At 37.1% G+C, this 16,897-nt stretch overlaps 1 protein-coding gene across 1 annotated transcript in view; it reads right to left on the bottom strand.

The window, feature by feature from the left end:
* LIN7A (lin-7 homolog A, crumbs cell polarity complex component) overlaps positions 1–16,897 on the bottom strand; it is a 47,352-nt gene that overhangs the window by 13,024 nt on the left and 17,431 nt on the right. Inside the window, exon 2 of the mRNA XM_033057643.2 lies at positions 14,500–14,618. Coding sequence (XP_032913534.1) covers positions 14,500–14,618 — 119 coding nt within the window. The remainder of the gene's footprint in view (positions 1–14,499; positions 14,619–16,897) is intronic.

Below are 16,897 nucleotides of genomic sequence, written 5' to 3'. Positions count from 1 at the left end.
ACATACGTCATTCTAGAATTGAATTTAAAAAATCCTGGGCCAATGATGTAAACTGAGACAAGGGGAGCACGATGAAAATCTTCTTGCTTCCTGTGTTTTAAATAAAAACTTGCTTCCATTGGGAACATGGGCACTGACCACTGCAGAAACCTGGATTTTGTTCTTATTTGGGCAATAATACACAAATAATGTGTAATTGCAGTGATGAATCATTACATACTTTTTTCTTCAAAATCCACAGTGTACTGAACCACTAATAAAGCTGTATTTTCTTCAGGTTCCTCTTCCTCTTAAAACATGACAGCAGATTCTACATATTGTTTTTGCTGGCACAGCTTTAAATGCTGTGGCTTGCTAAAATGTCTAAAGGCATATATTTGAATACTGAAATATTATGACATTAAATTGCTTTGAAAATAGGTCACAGTATTTCATACAGAGGAACAGTTACTAAAATGTTCTTTAAAATATCCATGACTGAAGTTGATTATTGCAAAGGTGAGTTGATAATGATACATTTGTGTCCTAGTTGATTAGGTTTGAAGTCATGTAACTTCCTGTTGACTGGATCCTACCAGTGTCTAGCTGGTAGACTTTTTAATATCCAGTATCCTGGTAACTAACTTGTATACTGGTGAAAGAACAGACTCTTGAGTGTGTGATTAAATTAGTGAGATAAAAATAATCCAGCAGATCAAAAACTTCTGGAACAATATGATCAAATGTCATATAATCCTTGGGTAATCTGCAAATTCTCAATGCTTACAGATTTAAAATGTTTTTCCGCAGAGTTATTAGTGATCATAGTATCTGTAGCATAGTTCTTACAAAAAAAGGGTCCTGCATATCAGATCTCATTGTCTATAAGTAACAGATACAACCAGTCTTGAATATTTGCTTGAGGCATTTGTAAACCTAATTATCCCATTTGACTGTTAAATAATGCTTAATGTAATTTGAGGTTAAGCATGATAAAACATACACACCCACATAACTTTCTTATTACTAAATCAGTTTGACAACCAAACAGAGATTAATTGTACCTGTTCCACCAAGCCCCTTAAAATCTTTGTAAGGTTCAGATCTACTCAGGGCTCATTTCTGCAATGCGCTGAAGTCCATAAACAAACGTTGTTTGTTTTCCTGTAGCCACACTAAGCCCTTTATCTATGCTGTTCTCAGCACCACCTTAGCCACGATTTCAGCACAACAAATCCATTCTGCTCCCTCTTCTATGTACACAGAACACATAAACTGAAAATCTCTTTGTTCTCAAACTGAGTAAGGTGGCATTTAAATCCTCCTGGTATGGAATATAGTTCTTGTTCAATCCACTGTACGTGACAAGTAACCGAAATGGATTTTAAAAAATATTTTCTTTCAATTCCTACTATTATCTGTACATCTGATTATATTTTTAACATATAACAATTCTCCTGAATCTAATGCTGTCATCCTTAAGATGCCTGTGTAAGATCTACTGTAGATTTCTTTACTTAAACAAAGTATCAGTCAGTATAGAAAAAGACAAAGGCACAGATTTTAATTTAAAGCATTTGAAAACCTCCTCTCTAGGATATTTACTAAAGAACATTTTACAACAGTGACCTTTGTCGACTCTGATAGATAAATCATTTTGAAAGACATCGTTGTATAGTATGATTGAGCCAAATAAAGAAAATTAACATATCACAGAATCACAGACTGGTTGAGCATGGAAGTGATTCTTATCTAACTGCCTTGCTCAAGCAGGGCCACCTAGAGCCAGTTGCTCAGTACAGTAACTAGATGGTTACTACTTGTTACTAACTTGAAAAAGAGCCTATTTACTTTTGTATGTACAACTATATATTTTTTGAGTGTGTGTATGACTACACAGGTGTTTAGTAATGTTATTTACTGACTGACTCCATACAAAGTCTGATGGTCTAGTGCCTAGGGAAAAGAGCTGCCACCGTTCATTAGTAATAGAGATTAAATTACAGGTGAAATGTCAATGTTTCCAGACACAAACCTGCAGCTGGAAGGTAAATGTAATGTTTCAGACCAGTCCTCCCCCCCAGCAATTTCTACCAAAATTGTGAGAGTCTATGTGCTGAATGTTCATTGAGTAAAGGCTTGCTGCAGACAGGGGTTTGTTCGCACAGATCTCATTTGTGCTGTGGAGCAAGACATACTCGGCTTTGTTTTCTCTTTCCTGTGGAGCAGAAATACAACACTCCTACCAAGCAATACTCTGAAAGCACAAATACAGACCTCAGACTTTTTTCAGCTTCTGCAGGTAGTCTCCTCAGACATAACCTAAAGTTATTCTCCCACACTACTCCAAGATTACAAAAAGAGTGAGGGAGGTAAATTACAGCTAGAAAATTTGAACTTGCAAGTGAATCTTCCTTGTACTGTGCCAGCTCTCACAGGCACAGAGAAAATGCACATTTTATTACCTCTCCCAGCAGGAGCTGTAGTGAGTCAGATGCAGCAGGTATTATTGTTATGATGATGGGCCTCTTCCCCACGCATTCAGCTGGGAGACAAAGCAGCTGGTTTGAGCACAGCCTTACAGGTACTTTAGGAGCTAGCTTCTTAGCAAAAATTACTCCATATGGATTCATAACAAAGCAGCAAGTTATTTAGGGCTTGGCTATTTAAGTCAATGCAAAGCTGTAGAAGGTCCAGGAAAAACAGTGCACTTAGCAACCTGTTTTGTAAAAGTGTCTAGAAGCAGTATTCTGTTTACAACCAGAATGATGCAGCATCTTTTCTGACTAATTCTCTAAGACAGAATTTAATTAAACAATTTTATTCCATTAACTTCTGTAAGAGGTATTTGATGATTCATGTCCTGATGAAATATGTAAGTACAATTGTACCTACAATAATGATGCTCAACTTTAGAACAGGCTGATCTGAACACCAGAAAGGCAGAGGGTATAAGGCAGAAGTCATTTTACAGCAATGAACAGGTGCTCAGAAACCCCCATAAACACAATCCAAAACAAAGTACATTGCAATTTAGACCAGTGACATAACAAGCCCAGATACAGTTTTCTGAAAGTTCTAAGCGGGGAAGTAACCTTTTTCAAAAATGTTAGGGATTTCTCAGCACGAGATGATACATGTAAGTAGTAATAATCAGCTGTGTTTCTACAATGCCTGCAGTATGATAATAATAAAAAGATATAAAATGCTTCCTTCAAGAAGTCATAACCTAAGTAAGTGACTTAAGCAAATCATAGGTAAGTAGGTTAAAAGGGTGAAGAAAAAAGGGATGAAGGGATGACAAAAAAAATCTGTAAAAGACTGATACATTATGTTTAAAATAAAAATTGGCATTGTCTGGGTTGATGCCTTTGCCATATTTTTTGTTGCTTCAAGTGTAGAAAAGAATTAACTATTTTTGGAGGAAGACTTTCAAGGAAGGGAAGACAAGAGCCTGACAGACAGTACAGAGGGGAGAGTTAGCATGAGAATAACCAGAGCAAGAAGGACATAATTGGTTTCACTGCGCTTCTGTAGTCATGTCAATGGAACAGTGTACATGTGTGCATCCTTGCAGAACTGATGCTAAGCTATAAAAGAGAGATTGTTATTTACTTACACCTCAGTACTATGCATCTGCCATCAAACAGCTGAATCCCTGTCTTCCTAATTGCCCTCGTATGTTGGAGGGGATGATAAATATTTTTCCCTTCTAAGATGTCAAGCAAAAAGAAGTATCTTAATCAGACTTTTACCATGGCGATAAAAGCAGAAGATGCTTTATTCAGCATAGCTGCTGGCCTCTCTTCTCCCCTCCTCTCCAAATCTGGAGCTGACTCCCAGGACTTCAGTCTGCTTCTGCTCTGAGACCCACATTTCATTTCACTTGGTGTGCATGAACCAGACCTTGGGGCAGGCCAGGAGAATGCCCAATCTGGTGACTGGGAGAAGTTACAGAGCTAAGGTGGAGAGCTGCAGACACCTCCATTGTGGTACCTGTGAATCCCCTGTTTCTGAGAGCAAATGCCATCCGCAGCGCAAATTGGTTGTGTCTCTCCTGCTCTACTTTGTTTTTGTGATTTTTGACTCTTTCACATTCTGTTTGGTATTTTTCCTTACCCATAACCTCTTGTTTATATTTTCCATTCTTAATTCAACATATTTATGTCTGTGGAAAGAAATGCATTGGTTTGTATGCCTGGAGAGCACTCCCTTTGAGCTGTGCTTCAGCACTCAATTCAGATCATGCTCGACCACATCAGTGAGCAGGGACATCTTAAATGCTACAAAGATCAGGAACTCTGGTAACCTCTTGTACAGCATAAACCATGGAATCTTACCTGGTAATATTTTACAGTGATTGCCATTTTTGCTTGAACTACAGACTTTTCAGAGCTCAAAAGTTTTTAAAATCTCTGCCCTTTATGGCAGGTTTTCTGAAATTTCAAACAATATTCACTTTTCTACAAAATTACTTACAAACAAATCTAATTATTCATCTAAGATGACACTTGAACAGATGATGACATAAAAAAAAGAAAACATGTCAAACACAACCAAAAGTATGTATATTAGCATCATGGAGGTATGCAGCTAACCCAACCACACTTCCTCTTTCTTAATTCCTCTTTTGCAATGACTTTTTACATCTGAAATATTACTCGAGCTCAAAACCAAAGCAGTGGAGCACTTCCATTCAGCCATAAACCTGTGGCAGCTCAATAAAAGTGGAAAATATCTAGCGACGGTGTGTTAAGTTTTGTATCTCTTCAATGGCAGATGGAATTTCTGGTCTTGGACCTGTGTTCCGCTTTTCAAAAATCATCCCTTGTGATAATCACGCTTGGGGAAGCACATCTACATCTTTAAGAGCATGTTTTCTCCTGAACTATATATATACAGAGCTATAGCCTCTTGCTAAGATACTGTACTAAACACTGTCATACACCATAGTTCAGAAGAGAGTAGCTCCATAGGGTAGTTGAAAGCAGGCTGATTCTCTTTTCTATCAATCTAGTTGACCCAAAAATATTAATATTGTGTTAAGAGTTACTTTTATCTTTGGTAGTTAATTTAAAAAACTGGGGAAGAGACTACTCTGAATAACTGGAAAGTAAGAGAATTTGAGAACTGTCTAAATAGCAATGCTTATGAGGGACAGATCACCCAAAAAAACACTGGCTGCGGAAAAACACCATGGATGTGATGTATATACACCACAACTTCAAATTTACAATAAACTTAGGTTTGTCTTAAACAAGATTGTTAGAACAAACAAATCACAAAAGCCCATTTTGTTATAGGACTATGACAGGTGTTTGAGTAATCCCAACAGAAGTAGAATTAGGTAATTTTACACCCAAGCTCACAGTGTACTGTACATAATCTTCAGTCTGCCCTCAGTGCAAGCTGGCAAAAGTTCTTTTGTGAATGTCACCAAGACAAGTCAATAGATACCTGTGATACAGGGAGGTCAAAATGGCTGAAAAGCACCTTTGAGAGGAAGGCACGTAATACATTATTGTTCTTGCTGGAAGCACCGATATGTCTGTATTATGTAAGTTGTTGCCTGCAGCTACTGAATTTCGACAACTGAATTTGAAAAAGCTGCTTTGTGACAACTAGTCTGTATTAATGAGCTATTTATATCAGACAGAATGTGGTCATTCAAGGTTGCTGGCATTCTGAATATTTTTACATGATAAGCTCTTATTAACCTTTGAGCAGTTACATGTTTGCATTGGGAAAACCCCTGGGGTCTATTTTCAAAACCAAACTGTGCATCATTTTCACAATTGTTGCAGCAACCCCGTTCCATGAAGTAATATTGCATGGATGTTGCCACATGACGCCACAGGGATGCTAACCCATTAAAAAGCACAAACCTGTAAATGAAATTCTGTCTTGTTTAACAAGAAATACTACAAATGTTGGCTTTAGCATTTTCATTGAGGATATTTTATTTAAATATTTCCTTCTTTAGGGGATGGAGGTTATGGAGGAAACTAGGTCAGTTCTACTGAAGTGAAAAAACTGATCCGAATACTAATGCATTATTAAGCTGTCCTTAGGCAGTACGAAAAAACCAGCATGGGCCTGAGACATTGTTAAAAATAAACTAAGTATAATCACTGCAAAGGTGTAATATTTTAATTTAGGGTGAAATACTTTATAAAGGCTCAAGTTAAAGTGGAAATTTTTGATATTTCTTTTGTGTGTAAAACAGTGGTGTGCACTCTGCTCTGGCAGTATCTGTGGTGGTGTCAGAAAGTTGACCCAAGTTTTGGTCCCTGAGCTCTTGCCATATGATGCTGTGTCTGTCCAAGAAATAACCCAACAGGGGTTACAGGCGGGAGCCAGAATCTCTTTCCTCCCTTATGTGTGAGCAGAAGTACATAGCAGATGTACCTGAAAATGCCACGCTGTCACATCCTCTGCACATATTGGGTGAGTCAATTGAAACATGCCTGGTGTTGCTGTTAGGACACACAAGACCTGTGTGTCCTCTGTGTGCCCCCTCTTCCCTCCAATGTCAATTCTGTCTGAAGTCATTCCTGACACTCTGAAGTCAGTAGGAAGTTGCTTAACACTCTTTTAAGAATAAGGAAAAGTAAGTATAAAGCAAGTAAAAACTACTTATATGAGGAACAAAAAAAACCATAATAGGATAATTTAGTTTATTTCCTATCTCTTGCACAATGTTCTGTATTCTCTAAGTCAATGGGAACTATGATCTGGCATCTTTGAAACAGTGTTACAGGTGTTGCGGAAACTGTATTCTTTACAACCACTAAACCTTAGCAAAATACAGTCCTGAAAGTCTCTTTTGCTGTTTCTACTGCAATATACTGGGATAAAAAGAAATACCAACATGTGTGATTAGCTAATTCCAGTAAAACCACTTGTAACTCACAGCTTATAATTTAAAACTCTCTTAGACCTTGCTGCCAGTTACTCTTGAGTTCAAAAATATGCCAAGCATTAAAAACCACTGATTTCATCCCCTTTATCAGTAAGTCTGTATACGCTGTGAGGCTGACATGTGCAAAAGACATATTCCAAACTTTAACAGATTTGTCAAAACCTTGCCAAAATGAGCACCTGGATGAAACATGACATCATCATGCAAGTTCATCTCAAATGTTCCTATCAAGCTGAGAAGGCAGGAAACTACTGATGCTTGTTTTAAATGACAACAAAAATATAGATTAAATAGAATTTTCAAACAGTTCTACAATGTATTTTCTTAAGAAAATGGAGATTGAGCAGCATTTCTCAGGAGTCTCATCAGTGACATCAGTTAAGCAGCAGCAGAGGGATACTGAGGCTCCATCAAGGCAAAAAAAGAGGTGCAGTGGCTTCCAACAATCTGTCACTTATTAATATTACTCAGTAGTTAACCTAGCTGCTGATTCCTCTCAAGAGGAAGAAGCAGGCTTGAGATGAACTGCAGCAGAGGCTATTCTGTTAATTCTCAAGAGTTTTATGTAATCAAATAGGATACTGCAACAATAAACTAAAAAGATAATGTGAGCAAACAAAAAAGATGCTGAGGTGTACCCCATATGTTCCACTGAAGTCACCTTCTATAGCACATACAGCTGCAGCTGTGTGCAAAATGAGAACATCACCTGAGCACCACTCAGTTTTAGTAAATATGATACATCTACCCAGACACACCATACAAGATATGTGATTGTTTCAATTTCGAACATTGCAGGACTCTTGAAACACTAAAGTATTTATTTATCTGTTGTGAAAGGCACAGTTACACAAGCAGAGCATAAGTATGATTAGATATATAGCCATCAGCCAACTCTAAACATTTATCTTTAATCAAAACCAGTGGGAGAAAGCACCCATTAAAGACCAATGATACAATCTGGTTCCAGATTCTGGAGTACTCTATCTGTGTAATCTATGTATTTAGCTCTAGGCAGCTATAAAAACAGGTGACAACAGCAGCTGTTTTAAATCTCCCGCAGTGAAGTCATATAAGTGGTAGAAACTTAGTAATTGCTCAGAGACTAAATAATGCCTTCCCTCAGATAATGCTTGGGCAGCTTGGTAAATTCATATAATTGCCATTAATGAAAGCCATCTGCTGAGTACAAGGTAATCATTTGCAAAAGTTCTCATTCATGCCATCCAGGGCTCGCAAGCAGAGTAATGTCTCTATCAATTATGGTAAACCGGCAAAAGAAACTTCATTGTTTTTCAAAATTGGAGTAATTTCAGATTACATTCACCCTAAAAAATGGCATATATTTTAACACAGCAGGGTAATTAAATAAAAAAAGTTCTGTACTGCTAACTTGAGCTTTTCTGCTTAACTTCCTCAATGTCTAATCCAGCATGGTGGAAAACAGCTCATCTTTAAAAATCTGGTTTTTTTTTAATTACCTAATTAACATATGTTACAAATCCTTCTCTCAACTCATCATTATGAGTACAGTACCTGCAATCAGGAGGCAGAAAGCAAAATTCTGTAAAACATGAATACATTACTACTGTACTGTACCATCATATTTGACTCAAGCTAAGTAATGCTCTTTCCCATCAGTGATGGAAGTACTCATTTAGTGGAAACTGATATCATTATTATATGTGGCTCTTCATCACTGGGACAGTGGAAATGAAAAAGGGATTGAAAGGTACAGTAGAAGATTCTTGCAAATGCTACACAACCCCAGAATTCAGGTAAACTGAATTGGTTTGGTTGACATTGTACTCCACTCCAATATCTAAAAAAACCTAAATAAACTTTACAATTAGCATCCAGAAATACAAATTTTATTGAAAAGTTACAAATAAATCAATGCATGAACATGCAAAATACTGAATGAAATTAGTCAATTTGCACAATTCCCTATTTGCTACTTCATGAGTCCTACCACTAAACTAATGGTGCAGTCATTCTGAATAAGCTATCAGGAACACTAGAACAAGTTATAACAAGGCATCAGATTAGCCTAAGGAGAACTCTGCTTCCCAGCCAGTCTAATGAGGCATCATGCTAATATAACCATACTGTTTTTGTGACCTGAGGTACAAATCTGAGCTGATAAATCTCCGTCACTTTACTCCTATGTGTTGTCCTACTGCCCTTTTGTTTACTAATTGCCTTATTAGTGAGTCTGACATATCACTTCTGCTCAGTCTGACCAAAAGTTCGGTTTGCACGGGTAAATGTGACAGCAGGGGGTCTTTAGATGTCAGGCTTCCTACTGAGCTTTAATCACAGTTCTGTGCTGTGAATTATTGCAGTAAGTCTTCTCAATACATTTTTTTTCCCAAGCTTGCATCTTATAATTTAAAAATTTCAAAAGCTGGACTTGCCCTGTGGAGATGACAGACTGACCAGAATTGTATTTTTCCTCCTCTAACAAATATGCAGCTTCCAGCAAAAATAAAGCATTAACATGGCAGAATTTGGACTCTGGGGCTTACTGTGGTGCCAATTGAGAGAATTTGGCCTGGTGCACCTCCATTTTTATAAGGACTCATGAGGCAGAAAACAATGAAATTCTGCTTTCAGAGACTAGGTCTGGGATGTGAAGGAACAGCATTATATTGCAAACTGAACAAACTAATTTTAAGATTCTTGAAACACAATAAAAACAGGTACTTAAATGACTCCTATGTTAAAATCTTAAATTATTAATTGAATAAAAGAATTAATGAGGATTTTTGCCTGAGTCCAGCTAATATCCAGATTGTTACATTCAGTAGAGCCCTGTAAAAATGGAGTACACCACCATACTGGGACATCTGAAGTGAATGAACATCTAAGGGTTCCAGCCAGCCTTCTGCTGTCACACATGGCATCACAGTATAGTGATAAGCACAGTACTGCCACATTCAGTTTTCACCACCCAGCAGCCTTCTTCTGGTTCCTTAATACTTGCAAAGACATACATCAGGGTTAATAATGGAAAGTGTGGGTGGGGAACTTGAGGAAATGACCAGGTAAAAAACACACTGCGCATCAGCAGCACTGGGATTCTGGGTGTTCAGATCGCTGAGGCATGGAAATGAAAATCAGTAAGTAAAGGAAATAATTCCAAAACACTGACTAAGCTTATTAAATTATCCTACCCAATATGTAATGAAACTTTGATTTTAATACTATACAACATAAACAAATATATCTCTAAAGTAACTAGGGACATCAGGACCTCCTAAAAACGGGTCACTATTCTGCCTTTACCATTTCTATGCCTGTAAGTCAATAGGGGTCTTTAAATGTCCAGGATGCTCGATTCATATTTTACAGCAAGCTTAAAAAACGTTTGAAACTACTGAGGCAGGAACTGAAGTATTTTTGAAGACAACATGCTTTCCCAAAGAATAATTTCATACAAGATGGACAAGGTTAGAGTACTTTGTGCTGATTGCTACCCCTTTGTCAGCGACTGAATCCTACAGAATTTCTTTTCTGTGATGACATGATATTTTGGTAGGAGTCCTAGCAATATAAAATAATGGTTACTTTCGTGTGTCTGGTTGCCACACCACATTTTTATCTGATTAATTCTGGCATTGATTCACCAATGGTATTCCCCAGTCAGATCTTATTTCAAATAATCTCCACAACAGAAAAACTTTAAATTTAACCTTGAAATGGAAAGTTGAGTAGCAAAGGTATGCTGGGAGAAAAATGAAATACACCTAAATATTACATATTTAACGCACAGAAATGGAAATCAGGGAATCAACCTGAAAGAAAACTTTGCTCACCAGGAGACGCAAGTGTTTATCAAACTGTATTGTTATTCTCCTGGTGCCTGACCACCAATCATCAGATGTTAGCAGTAAATGAAATTCACATAAACTGCTAGGGCATGAACCACTGTGTTTTGCTCAGCTTTTTATTCTATCATCTGTGCCCACAAGTCTTTAGGGTTTCTTGCCAGACCAGAAATTCACCTTATCTTACAGTTCTTACAACTTCCTTTTAGCTGACTTAAAAAAATTAAAGTAACTTTATCAATTAGGTTGTCTGGTTTTATGTTGGATATGAATATAACTTCTCAGTAGTTCAGTTATGCATTCAGTTTCATAGCCATTCATTTATTCGAGTAATCCCCTGGAAATCAGACAACTGTAACACAGCAACAGCTTTAAATAAATAGCAAAAACATTTAGAAGGGTAAAGGACTTATTGGTATAATGGACAAGATTTGTGCAACTTTTATCAGAAGACAAAGCTATAGAAGGCTAATTAATCTTCATGTAGCTAGGGAGCTTTTAAAATAAGTAATTTTAAAACACAATCAATTTTTTTTTTTCCAAACTGACTTTTAGTGTGATCAAACTTTGGTTAACTTGTTTTCTGGTTTAGGGGTATCCAGGTGAAAAGGAAATACTGAGGCCATTACACACTTCAATTATTTCCATTATTTTCAGAGCTAATCCATATTCCTGCCTAGTGCCAGACAGAATATTTCAGTTGGTGGCACTTATATTTAGCTAAGTGAGAACCATTAATCACCATTTCCTAACATAGCATCCTTGAAAAATGCTAAAGTACTTCTATTTAAATTTCATTCACTCAGTCATTTTTAAAGAAATTATTTCTATGGAATATTAGTGTAGGAATTTGAAATTCTATTTACTAAATAGATTCCCATAAATACAATTAATTACAGCCATTAGATAGATTCCTACACATTAGATTGGAATGTATGTCATCTAATAACATATCTCATACCTTTAAAGGCTAATGGGTCATAAAAGTAACCTCCTGCTTCTGTAGTTAAAGAATTCCTACTCGTAGAAAGGACAAGTCACATTTAGTTAGTACAGTGCATATTGCATTTCATCTTTGATCCTTTCACCTACACTCAGCCCAAGGCTGAGTGTCTCTGGAACTTATTTTAACAACCCAACTCACTGGACAGTTAAGCTTCCATAATTTCTTAGACTGGAAAGTGAAAATTTTTATTTTCCAAAGTTCCTCCATTATGGTGTTTATAGGACTATGAAAGTCAGCCTTAATCTCTTTTACTAGATTTTCTGATGAAAGAAAATAAGGCTCAGATCTTGCATTATAGAATGAACACAGCACACTGCAGATCTGAGTATCTGCATATATATAAAAAGCAGCCTCTTTCAGAATTTGCATACTAACACAAAGCCTACCTCCTCATTCCATTTTGATTACTCCTACCTACAGCTCACACCCGGTCTGCTTCACTCCCAGTTATCTCATTATTTCCAACTGACTGCCATACATACTCTTGTAATGTCAATAATTTTCTCCTCTAGTCTGTGTAGGTGCTAATAAAGAAAATTAAAATCTAGTTACTGCACTAAGATAAGAAAAGATAAACAATTGGAGAGAGCATTTGTAGACAAATTTCTGTCTAGCCTCAGCTATCTCAAACACACTCAGAAAAATCTATGCCATTCAATAAACTCCAGTGTACATGAAGGGCATACAAGAAGGGCATCCCCAATTAATGACATGATACAGCTCAGATACCCTTCCAGCCCTGTTGCAGTGATTGGAGATGGCTAACAATGTACATGTCCAAAATATTCCATGCTTTTATACTTTTTTTTTTTAATATACAAGCAATTATTTTCTAAGTTTTCCAACAGCTCTTCAACCAGTAGAAAAAAGAGTTACAGTCTAAATATTTGTCAAGGACTTAATGTAACTGAAAAGAGAAGTCACATGTTGAACAACCTTAAGTACTCACAATGTACATATGTCAACCTCCTACTCTCCCTAAATGAAAACATTTATTATTAGGCCTTTTATATTTGAAGATTTTTTTCCAAAAAAATTATTTACATCCATAGCAGTGAACGGTACAAATTCTTTGAGTGTGGAAATTTTGTTCTCTACTAGTGATATATGAGAAGGATAGGTTATATATATACTTAATAACAAATACAATTTTTGTTTATGAAGTTGGTAGAACTGTTTATTCATCATTACACAATTCTTGTGTAATAACTAGATCCAGTCACGTGTAGGTTGTCTTTACACAATACTCTGTAAAGTCCTTTTGTCCCCTGAGATGATTTTGTCAAGATCTACTTTCAGTTCATTCAACTGAGAATGCATTTTTCTAAGCCAACTTCCTCATTCTTAAATTTTGTGTTTGCTTCTGCTAAAACTGTTTTCCAGAGACTAACATAAATTTGCTGAGATTTCACCAATGATGCTGCAAAGATTCAAAGCTGCCTTTAACAACTGGAGTACCAGGCTCTGCTGGCTGAAGGAATCCCATAAGTTTTCTGTGCTCTGTGGTTACTTAAAGAAGCATTTATTTTGGTTAAATGAAAGGACTAGTCAGAGTATCAGCTTTTAAGGGTACACAGTACCATTATTTATTGTCAGGGAACACTATTTATTATTTATTGTCAGAGAACACTATTCCCCTTAAAAAGCCTTGTAAACTTCAATATAATTAGGTGGAAGCCTCTCTCTGATTCTCATATTGAAGAATATATTCCATAAAACAAAGAGTGTGTTCCATTTTGCTTATTAAACTAATGTGTGTTCATCTCTTTTTTCCTTCCAGCCACTCAGCAATCCACTCAATCAATCTGCTGCTGTTGCCTAGTTATCAGGAGCTCAATTTTGCTACCATTGAGGGAACATTAGATTCCCCACTGATTTCAGCAATGGAGGATTAGTTACAGGCAGTGGAGAGATAAACTGAAACAGAAGTTCTTACAGATTTTCTGCTAAAAAGATGTTGCCCTCATTAGGGCATTTAGAGCTGCTTCTGTTCAGCAGGCTGAGTCCTTGGTTTAGTAGGTGAAATATCTGATGCAATGTTGTATTAAAGCATGTTTCCTTTCTAAGAAACTTCTAACAGAAGTGTTTGCCATCTAACTGCTTTAAAGATACAGCTTGTGTATGTAGAACAGTGGTGCATCTTCTCTAGCTTGTCTCGAAGAAAGCAATTACTACTCATCTACTGTTGGGCAGATCTTAGGAAGGCTCTGACCACAACTGGTAGTGGAATGATCACAGTTCTTTTAGCAGTGCGACAAGGATTTCTGACATGAGGAGCAAAGCCCACTGGGACCCAACCACTGACTTCCAAGGTAAGATTCCTGTCAGGTCAGTTAACTTCAGCCTTGCCCCTTCTGGTTGTCACTGAATTCTGATTTTATCAGCACCTCTCTATCACACACCTGAACTCACAGGAGAGGCATTCAAGCTTGCACTGACCCAACCTAGCATGCACCCATAGCCCAGCACAGTGCTGTACAGGTTACCACAGACCCTCAAGCAGCAGGAACAGAATAATAAATTACTAATTAATCACCCTTTCTCCTCAGCAAGGCTAACTGACTCAGCCTTGATGTCCTGCTGACGCAACTGCTCTGCATCTGCTTTTCAGTAAGTTTAACATTCTGCACAGTAGCAGGCAGCTACAGACACATCTCACATCCATCCTCCTTCATACAACACAGCACTGAAAGGCAAATATGCTTTTCTTTACAGGTGAGGAATGTTAGTCTGAGAAATAACTATAAATCTCAAATTCATACCTCTCTGATAGCTGTACAGAACTCACTCTGCAGCACCTTCTTTAGAGACTGTAGCTTGTGTACTGGTACTTCTCCAGATTCCTGAAGCTTCTCCAGTAACTCAATTGCTCTTGCAACATCTGAGCGGGGAAAACAAAAGGGATACAGATCACTATAAACAGTGACTAATAAATTATTAAAAAGGGTACACTGACAGTAATTTTAAATTTAAAATCAGTTTTACATGCTATATTAGTCTTGTGCCATACCAGGCTTTGCTAGGCAACAACACTGCTGCTGAGAGATCCAAAACCCAAAGTACTGACAAACCATGCACATACATGTACAACAGACAGAGGTTCAATCTTAGAAGGAAACATTCTTTGGAACAAAGGTACAAGTTCAAAGTGGCTAATCTTTTAGAACTAAAATATTTCTTACTGTCTGCATAAGAGAAAAAGGCACAGGAAAAACATAGGGTTTACTTTCAGAAAATCTGAAAAAATGAAGTTGTGTCTTTATGTAAGCACTCTCAGGATGAAAATATCCAAGAAAAAAAATAAAATCTTTTCTTCTTATAAAAGTAAATATCAACTAATAAAGTTTTCTAGAAACAGGTAAAGTCTGTTCTCAAAGAATGGGAAGTCAACCAGAGAAGAATAAATGTAAGGTTCTCATCTAGGTCTCCAAAGAACTGATCACCTGATCTATGACACAAAACCCATATGACCCATACAAATTCATGGAGAAATACATGAAACAGTATTTTTGCTGGCCTGACCTCTCCTTAAGTACCTGTGTATTGGCAAGGGGAAGATCAAAGTGTCTCTGAAGAGCAGTCCAGAGGACTTAACCCATACTGAATGGCAAGTGGGATTCTAGTCTGGCTGAACAGTACCAGTACCTTGACTCAAATTTTTTTCTCTTTAACACTAGCTCCTAATTTACACAGCTATTACTAAAATACATTAAAAAAAGCCCAAACCAACCCATGATGCCCAACAATCCTTTATGGCTGGGGACACAGTGGAACAAGAAATAGTGGCTGGTCTTATGGAGAGTAGCCTTTAAGTTTGCTGGTAGAGTTGAACCTGACAATGCTACCATCTTGGCTGTATGGCAGTTCTCACATCTTCTTGTCTTTTCCATAGCCACCACTACTGGCAGTTACACCACTCTGCCAAACATAGGTCTGTATCCCAGTGAAGAAAAGAATGCATAGTATTAAATGATAAAACAGTATTTGAGGCATTTTAATTCCATGTTTTATGTGCAGACCCCCCCTCTCCCCCCACCTCTCCTTTCAGCCACACAAATCCAAAATTACTACAATGTCTAGAAGCAACCTTATATAATTGTCCTTTCTGATGACAAAGATTGTACTGTTTGTGACTGGGAGATTATGCTAATTGAAACAGTTCTTACCATCCTTGGCTTGTAACTAAGCTATACTGAGCTATACTGTCTGATGCAACAAACACATGAGAAATCTTCTGGAAATAGAAAAAGACATGACAGTGGATGGGCTGCAATAGGAAAAAAAATCATAACAATAATTTTGTGTTTATAAGAAATACATTATCCACTGCATCAGTGTCAGAAAAACAGAAGATGACATCTCAAAAAATTTACAATTTAATTAAAAGAGCAAGCAGCTAGTCTGCATGGTGGTTTCTGCCTTAGTAGATTAACAAACACCTAAACAATTCTCAAGCTTTTTTAGAAGCATCTGCCAAAAGATAGTTCAAATCATGAGATGAAGCACGGCAGAAAGCATAGTGCTTCTTTCAGGAGGTTGGTTCCACTTAGTGGGCTGTAGCTTGAATGGCAGAGTAGTCTTGGAGCTCATAGATTTTTCAGATAAAACTAACCTGACTCTGCATTCAACAACTGCACCTGAACTTTTGCCCCAAGCAGTGCTTTAGCTGCTACTGGCTGCTCAGTCTATGTTACCAGATCACAGCTATATCAAGCAAGGTTTCTCTAAAACACTTACTGAAGTGATGATCAGAAAGGTAGAAGGAGATGTGGGATAAGACCACGCAAATCAAGAAAACATTAGATTCTAAAGAGAAGATTATAACTGATAAGAGCTCATATATCAAAGAAAACGGTTTTAAGATTTAAGTAGCAGTAAATATACTTTTAGCAAGAACCATTTCAGTAGAGTACAAGAGAATGACAAAACATTAAGTATCACAGAATCACAGAATCATTAAGGTTGGAAACCTAATATGAAAACCTAACACATTTTTTTATGTTCTCAGTAACAGTAATGTTACAATGATTTTTTAAACAAAGCTATTGAACGTTTTGCATTGGAATTTTTCTTTATCTGCCACACAAGACTTGTAGCTAGTTAAGTATTGAATCCACAGTCCCCAGTTAAGTATTGAATCCACTAGTTAGTGCAAAATGA

This window comes from Catharus ustulatus, chromosome 4 (assembly GCF_009819885.2).
Source record: "Catharus ustulatus isolate bCatUst1 chromosome 4, bCatUst1.pri.v2, whole genome shotgun sequence".
Taxonomy (NCBI): domain Eukaryota; kingdom Metazoa; phylum Chordata; class Aves; order Passeriformes; family Turdidae; genus Catharus; species Catharus ustulatus.
This window is presented reverse-complemented; position numbering and strand designations above follow the sequence as displayed.